The following is a 7,853-nucleotide window of genomic DNA, read 5'->3' as shown; positions in this document are numbered from 1 at the left end:
TTAACTGCATGGGCCAAGTTCTGGACCCACTGGCTTGAAAACACACCGGGTGCATGCCCAAAATCCTGAGAGGAGAACAGAGGAGATGGCGTGGCCATCGCCCTGGGGTGATTTCTCACTTTCCCTCCCTTTCTCCCCAGGAGAGTACATGACCCTATAGGAAACGTAAAACAAATAAACAAACAAGCAAACCACGGAGGCCAAAGGAAATGAGGTGCCAGAGTTTGGTTTATTGGCTCATCCAGTATCACAGGTCCAAGGGCACCCTCTTTCCAAGGAACTGGGAGCCCCATGGCTCCTGCATCTCTTTCTTCTCGACATGTTTCTCCTGGCCCTGACTGAAGCCGTGGCAGAAGCTGGGACAGGGTGTGAGGTGGGGGCTGGGCTCTGACAGGGGTCTGCTCACATACAGCCCAGTCTGCTTGGCACAGGAAGGGGTCCCTGGGGCAAGAGGGCATGGGTCCCCAGGTGACCAGAAAGGAGCCAGCTCAGCAGGGGCCTCTACAGGGGGCCCTGAGGAGTGGGGGAATCCATCTAGGAGTGGGGCAGGAGTGGGGTGAGGTGAAAGGATCAGGGGCAGAGGAGGGATGAGAGAGAGCCCCCCTGGAGCCCACTCACTCATGGGCTGGGGTCCTCTGAGGCTCAGAGATGAGGAGGGAGGCTGAGAGGACAAAAGGACCAGCTGGCTATGGGACCGAGGTTGGGGTGACCACTGCAGGGAGAGTCCTATACTCCAACTCACCCAGCCCTAGACCCAGGAAGACACACACACTCACACTCACGCTCCTGGAACCCCACCTCTTTCAGTGCGCACATGTAGCACACGGCCCTCCCCACGCCAAGGAAGTGCCCAGCTGCAGCTCTAGCCTGGCCATCCTGGTCATCTTGGCGCCCCTAAGCCCTGCCTGCCCTTTGCTGCTGCAGCCCGGAGGCCCCTGCCCAGGTCCCCAAGGTCTTCCACAGTCACTCCCTTTCTCCCAGGTGCCTTCCTCGGGTCCATTCGTGCTGTGCCTGCCCCTCCCCACCCCACCCAGGGAGAGCAGCGTGGCACGTTTGGACCTCAGAGAAGGGGATGGCCGAGGTCTTTAGCAAGGCACTGGGTGGGCGGGGGCAGGGCTGGAGCGGGGAGAGTGGTGCAGGCTGAGGAGCCCTCCTCTCCCTGGGTGGCTCATCCTCAGGCCCTGGGTCCAGTCTCTACCTCAACCCCCACAGCTAGATCTCCCTCCTCTTTTCTAAGCCCCTTCCAGAAGCATGGCAGCTGGGCAGGCACGGAAACGGCCATGTGGGGCCCCAGGGGCCTGAGACAGCTGGGCTACGGGCACAGTGCGGAGCAGGGGCTGAGGTGAGGCCTTTCCTGAGGCTTCCTCCTCGCTCTGCAGCCTGTGGGGTGCTGGAGGACCTCAAGCTGAGTCACCCCCACCAGAGGCCTTCTTCTTGGGCCGGGTCTTCAGTGTCTTGGAAGCCACTGGCTGTGGAGGGGGGGGAGAAAAAACTCAGCCTGGAGCTCCCTGTCCCTCTGGATCCCCCAAGCTCAGGCGTGTGCTCTCACCTCAGCTTTGGGCACTTTTTTGATGGATTTGACCCTCTTGGGGGCCTTGTCTCCCATGTCATCCTCGCAGGTTTCTGTCCGGGGATCTGTCTGGTTTGTGCCAGATCTTAAACTCAGGGCCGGGTCATCTCCTGGGATGGGGAGGAGAGAACAGTGTCCAGGGGTCTCACCTTCCTGGCCTCATTGCCCTGGTGCCCCTGAGCCCTGGCTACTGTCCGTACCTAAGTCTTCAATGGTGTCCAGGAGGCTGCCAGGGCCGGGTCGGAGACGGCCGTCGGGCCCCTGCAGGGGTAGTGCATCCTCATCCCGGATCAGCGTCAGGTCCTGCATGCTGAAGCTTCGGAGCTTCTCTGACAGCACCCCCTGGCCCTAGGGTCACCACCACGCACCGGGAGAACCGGGGGAAGGGGCGGGGTGGAGATAGAGGTCACCATGGTGCTGGCAGCAACCCCCAAGACCATGCTCCCCCACACTCCTCACACAGTTCACCCCAGCACTGAGAGGCTGGGTCCACTGTCCCTTTGGACAGACGAGGAAACTGGCTGGACAGTGGAAGTGACTCAGCTGGAGAGCCACACAACCAGGACCGGGACCCTGAGCTGCATGAGGTGGACACCGAGGGGCCTGGCCAGGGGCCCCAAACAAACGAATCGGGGCGTTGGCAGTCTGGGCCTGCCCCCTTCTCACCTTGGCAGCAGCCGTGACTGCAGCATTGGCAGCCAGGTTCAGGCCCCGCTTGCCCACCCTCATCATGGTCTCATAGCTCTTGTCCCGGGCCTGTGTGATGTACTCGTCGATCTCCTGAGGAGTTGCAGGGGAAGGAGGAAGATGTGAGGGGGGATGTGGCCCTCAAGGCCTCACCTACCCTTGTTCACCCCCAGACAAAGGTACTGCCTGCTCCAGGAGGACATGGCTCTGCCAGGTCACGTCTGGCTCTGGGCACCCACAGGGGAGCCGGGAGTGTACATGGCTGCAGGCGCTAGACTGCCTTGGCCAGGAGCAGGCTGAAGCGAGCTGAGAATGGGGCGAACCTTCTCCTTGTTGGACAGCGTTGGGTGTACGAACTTGCGGTAGAGCACACTGGAGCCCTTGGTGTAAGGGGACAGCAGCCATATCACGAAGGCGATCTTGAGCTCAAAGTAGAACGGGAACCTGTCGAGTGGAGAGAGGCATGTGCCGGGCACAGGTAAGGAGTCGGTGCTGAGCTCCGCAGCACTGAGCCCTGCGTGAGTCTGCACAGTCCCTCCCCCCTTGGTGTCCCTTGGCTCATGGGACTGGTCATATCTAGTCCCAAGGGGGCTGGGAGGCTCAGCTGAGACCCTGGGTGGGAAGGTAAGAAGTGACCCCACAAGGCATTTCCACTAGCAGTGGCTCTCCATGTCCTGGCTCTCTCACTGCCTGAGAAGACCCCCCCCATTCCTCTGCCCAGGGGTCAACACCAGAGCAAGCTCCCTAACCTTCCAGGTCTATGCTGGGTCGTCGCCTCCTTCTCTTCCTGTCCTCCCTCAGAAAGAGCACTGGGGCTTCTCTAGCTCTGTTCTGGGTCCCATCCCTCACTGCCATGACACGCCCCTTGCTCCAAGGATTGCTGTTCATTCCTCATAGTTCCTCCTTCATAAACTTCTTCAGGTCCTGAGTCCTTACAAAGACCTCAGCAAAGCTCCTCCCTTTGCCTGTGTCAAGAGGCATCTACAGGGGGTTGGATAGTGGCACAGTGGCAAAATGCAGTAGTCTTCAAGGTGGATCCTCATGAGAAGACTCCCAGTTCAAGTCTGGAGACCTCCCAAGTACGCCAGGCACTCATGTGCCCGTGATCTGGACTGGCTGAAGCTGGGGGTACATTATGGCATTGAGATGCTGTTGGGGCTGCTATCTCCCTCTCACTTGTGGAATAAATAAATACACTTAAAAACAAAAAAAAGGCATTGGGCTGGGGCTGGAAGGTGGCATGGTGGTTATGGTGTTGGACTCCCACATTGCCAACTGCAGTTCAAGTTCTGGACCTGGTGGCTTGCTTTCTCACTTTCCCTTTCTCTCTCTGTCTCTGGTCAAATTAAAAGATAAATAACAACAACAACAACAACAAAAAAGATAAATAATAACAAATAAAATTAAATAATTATTTTTTAAAATATAGCAGATGGCGTAGCTGTTACATTGCTGATCTCCCACATGCCTGACTGCAGTTCGAGTCCCAGACCTGGTAGCTTGAAAATCGTACTGGGCATGTGTGTGTGTGTGTCCAAGACCCTGGGAGGAAAATGGAGGAGAGGAGGTTGAAGTTTGGCCATCTCTCTGAGGGATAATTCCTCACTTTCCCTCTCACTGTCCCTGTCTCTCTTTCTTTCCTGTGAGTACATGCACCCCAAGGCAAAAACTTCTTTTAAAAAAGGTATTGGGCCAGCCTGAGGCCTAGAGGTTAATGCTGTTGGATCCCACAAGGCTGACTATATGGTTTGAGTCTTGGACCCAGCAGCTTGAGAAACATGGGGGGGTGGAGGGATAATTCCTCACTTTCCCTCTCACTGTCCCTGTCTCTCTTTCTTTCCTGTGAGTACATGCACCCCAAGGCAAAAACTTCTTTTAAAAAAGGTATTGGGCCAGCCTGAGGCCTAGAGGTTAATGCTGTTGGATCCCACAAGGCTGACTATATGGTTTGAGTCTTGGACCCAGCAGCTTGAGAAACATGGGGGGGTGGAGGAACAGGTGGCATGGTGGTTAAAGGCACTGGACTCCCACATGGCAGACTACAGTTCGAGTCCTAGACCTGGTGCCTTGCTTTTTCACATTCCCACTCTCTGTCTTATTGAACTAGAAAATAATAATAATAATAATAAAGTTTTAAAAATTGTTACAAAAGAAAGAAACATGCCAGGTATATCCCCAAGATCCCAAAGGGGATAGAGAGATAAAGAAGGGATTGTAGGGGGCCAGCAGGTGGCGTGGTGGTTAAGGGCACTGGACTCCCACATGGCCAACTGTAGTTCGAATCTCACACCTGGCGGCTTGCCTTCTCACTTTCCCTCTCTCTCTTACTCTGTCCCTCTCTGGACAAATTAAAATAAATAAAGTTAAATAAAATAACTCTTAAAAAACAAACAAACAAAAAAGAAGCGCTTATAGTGATCATGCTCCATGGGGAGTGCTTTCTCATTGTCCCTTATCTCTGTTCAGGGCACATGCTCTCTGACAGAGAGCAAGTACTCATCCCCTGGGGAGATGACCATGCCATAATCCCTTCTCCTCTACTCTCCTCTTGGGATCTTGGGCATTCACGCACACATGCCCAGCATAAGTTATTATTATTATTTTTTTAAAGAATGATTTTATTTAACTTTATTTATTTATTTTATTTAATTTGATCAGAGAGGGACAGGGTGAAAGAGAGAGAGGTAAAGTGTTTCAGAAAGCAAGCTGCCAGGTCTGGGACTCAAACTGTAGTAGGCCACTTGGGAGTCCAGGACCCTTAACCATTATGCTATCTGCCAGCCCCACCAGCATGAGGTTTTTTTTTTTTTTCTTTCAAATAATTATTTTATTTAAGTTTTATTTATTTATTTTAATTTGACTAGAGTAGGACAGAGTGAGAGAGAGAGAAAGAAGGAAAGTGAGAAAGCAAGCTGCCAGGTCCAGGACTCAATCCGCGGTTGGCCACGTGGGAGTCTAGTGCTCTTAACCACCATGCTACCTGCCAGCCCCTCCAGCGAGAGTTTTAAGCTGCCAGGTCCGGGACTCAAACTGGAGTTAACTACATGGGAGTTCAGCAATGTAATCATGACGCCACTTACTAGTCCCAACAAAAAAATTTTTAAAGAATTATTTTTTATTTAATTTTATTTATTCATTCATTTAATTTGACCAGAGAGAGAGACAGAGAAAGAGAGAGAGAAGCGAGAAAGCAAGCCGACAGGTCCAGGACTTGAATCATGTTCAGCCATGTGGGAGTGTCTATCACCTTAACCACCACGCCACCTGCTGGTCACTCTCAAAACATTTTCAAATTATTTAATTTATTATTATTATTTATTTGATCAGAGAGAGAGAGAGAGAGAGCGAGGGAAAACAATAAAGCAAGCCACCAGGTCTGGGACTTGAACTGTAGTCAGCCATGTGAGAATCTAGCACCTCAACCACCATGCCACCTGCTGGCCTCAATTTTCTTTTCATTCTTTCTTTCTTCTTCTTCTTTTTTTTTTAAACATTTGCTATAGGGCATATATGTTCATTGGAGAGAGAGAGGGGGGCCAGTAGGTGGCATGGTGGGTGGTTAAGGGCACTGGACTCCCACATGGCCAACTGCAGTTCAACCTGGTGACTTACTTTCTCACTTTCTGTCTCTCTCTCTCACTCTGTACTTCTCTGGTCAAATTAAAATGATAAATAAATAGGATCCAGCAGGTGGCATGGTAGCTAAGAGCACTGGATTCTTATGTGGTTGACTACAGTTCAAGTCCTGGACCTGGCAGCCTGCTTTCTCCCTTTCCCTTTCTCTTTCTCTTTCTGTTCAAATTAATAATAACAACAACAACAACAACAAATGGAATTAAATAAATAATTCTTTAAAATAAATAAATAAATAAATAAAAGTTAAATAATTCTAAAAAAGAGAAAGGAATTAAGCATAAAGCAGCCCCCCCAGAGGGATGGCCACACCACAATCCCTGCTCCTTTATTCTCCTCTTAGGATTTTGGACACACACACACAAGCTTGATGCTTTTTTTTTTTTTGAGAGGTTTATTTTTGGCTATAGGGCACGTGCGCTCACCAGAAAGACAGAGAGTGACAGAGAGACAGAAAGCAAGAAATCACCCCCCAGGGGGGATGGCCACGCTGCAATCCCTTCTCCTCCATTCTCCATTCTTCTCTTGGGATCTTGGGCACGCGCGCACATGTGCCCGGCATGAGTTTAACCTAACTGGTACAGGACTCAAACCTTGGTCGGCTACATGGGAGTCCAGCGACATAGCCATTATGCCAACTGCTGGTCCCAAGCTTGATGTGTTTTTAAACCACCAGGTCCAGGACTCAAACCACTCAGTTGGTTTTGTGGGATCATTGCCTTAACGACCATGCCACTAGCTGGCCCTTCTCAAATTTTTTTTTAAGAATTATTTTATTAACCTTATTTATTTTATTTTAATTTGACCAGACAGGGACAGAGTGAAAAAGAGAAAGAGAGATGGACAGTGAGAAAGCCAACCGTCAGGTATGGGACTTCAAATACGGTTGACCATGTGGCAGTCAGCATCCTTAACCAACATGCCACCTGCCGGCTCCTTTTAATTTTTTTTTTTTATTAAAGTGAGAAATCACCTCTGGGAGAATGGCCACATTGCAGTTCTTTTTCCTCCGTTCTCCTCTCAAGATTTTGGGGCATGCATACACATACGCCCATTGTGCTTTTCGAGCCACTGGGCCCAAGACTTGAACCATAGAGTTGGTCATGTGGGATCTAACACCTTAACCAATATACCACCTGCCAGCCCACCTCTCAATTTTTTTAGATTTTAAAATTTTTATTTTTAAAAATTTGCCAGAGAGTGCACGAGCCTTCTAGAGAGAACAGAAAGAGAAGGAGAGGGAGAAAAATGACCCCAATGGGGAGAGATCATGCCACAGTTCCCTCTCTTCCATTTCTCCATCCTGTCATAATCTTGGACATGCAGGCACTCATTCCTAGTGTTTTTCAAGTCATCAGGACCAGGATTTGAACTGCATAGTCAGGAATGTGGAATCTAGCTCCCCTAACCACTAGGCCACGGGGCTGGTCTAACTATTTTCTTCCTTACTCTCCTTTCTCTTCTAAAACTATTTTTATGGGGCCAGCAGGTGGTGTGGTGGTTAAGGGCACTGGACTCCCAAGTGGTCGAATGTGGTTCAAGACTCAGACCTGGCGGCTTGTTGTTTCACTGTCTATCTTGCTCTCTGTCCTTCTCTGATTGAATTAGAAAAATAAACAGGGGCCAACAGGTGGTGTGATGGTTAAGGGTGCTAGACTCCCATATGGCAGACCACAGTTTGAGTCCTGGACCTGGCAGCTTGCTTTCTCACTTTCTCTGTCTCTCACTCTGTCCCTCTCTAGTCAAATTAAAATAAATAAATAAAGTTAAAAATAAAAATGTCATGGGAGGGAACCAGCAGTTAGTGTAATGGCTATGTCGCTGGACTCCCAGGTAGTTGACCGCGGTTCACGTCCCAGACCCGGTGGCTTAAAACTCACGCCGGGTGCATGTGCGTGCGTGCCCAAGATCCTGAGAGGAGAATGGAGGAGAAGGGATTGCGGCGTGGCCATTCCCCCCCTGG

The 7,853-nt window shown here is 50.8% G+C and overlaps 1 protein-coding gene across 1 annotated transcript in view; it reads right to left on the bottom strand.

The window, feature by feature from the left end:
- Nucleotides 1-177: 177 nt before the first annotated feature.
- REEP2 (receptor accessory protein 2) overlaps nucleotides 178-7,853 on the bottom strand; it is a 10,801-nt gene continuing 3,125 nt past the window's right edge. The window contains exons 4-8 of the mRNA XM_027768842.1: nucleotides 2,581-2,701; nucleotides 2,237-2,350; nucleotides 1,771-1,918; nucleotides 1,550-1,680; nucleotides 178-1,469 (exon numbers count right to left, since the gene is read on the bottom strand). Of these exons, the coding sequence (XP_027624643.1) occupies nucleotides 1,401-1,469; nucleotides 1,550-1,680; nucleotides 1,771-1,918; nucleotides 2,237-2,350; nucleotides 2,581-2,701 (583 nt within the window). The 3' untranslated portion in view covers nucleotides 178-1,400. The remainder of the gene's footprint in view (nucleotides 1,470-1,549; nucleotides 1,681-1,770; nucleotides 1,919-2,236; nucleotides 2,351-2,580; nucleotides 2,702-7,853) is intronic.

This window comes from Tupaia chinensis, unplaced genomic scaffold, assembly GCF_000334495.1.
Source record: "Tupaia chinensis unplaced genomic scaffold, TupChi_1.0 Scaffold147608_1, whole genome shotgun sequence".
In the NCBI taxonomy this organism is placed as follows: Eukaryota; Metazoa; Chordata; class Mammalia; order Scandentia; family Tupaiidae; genus Tupaia; species Tupaia belangeri.
Note: the sequence above shows the minus strand (reverse complement) of the source record. Positions and strands in the feature narration are given on the sequence as shown.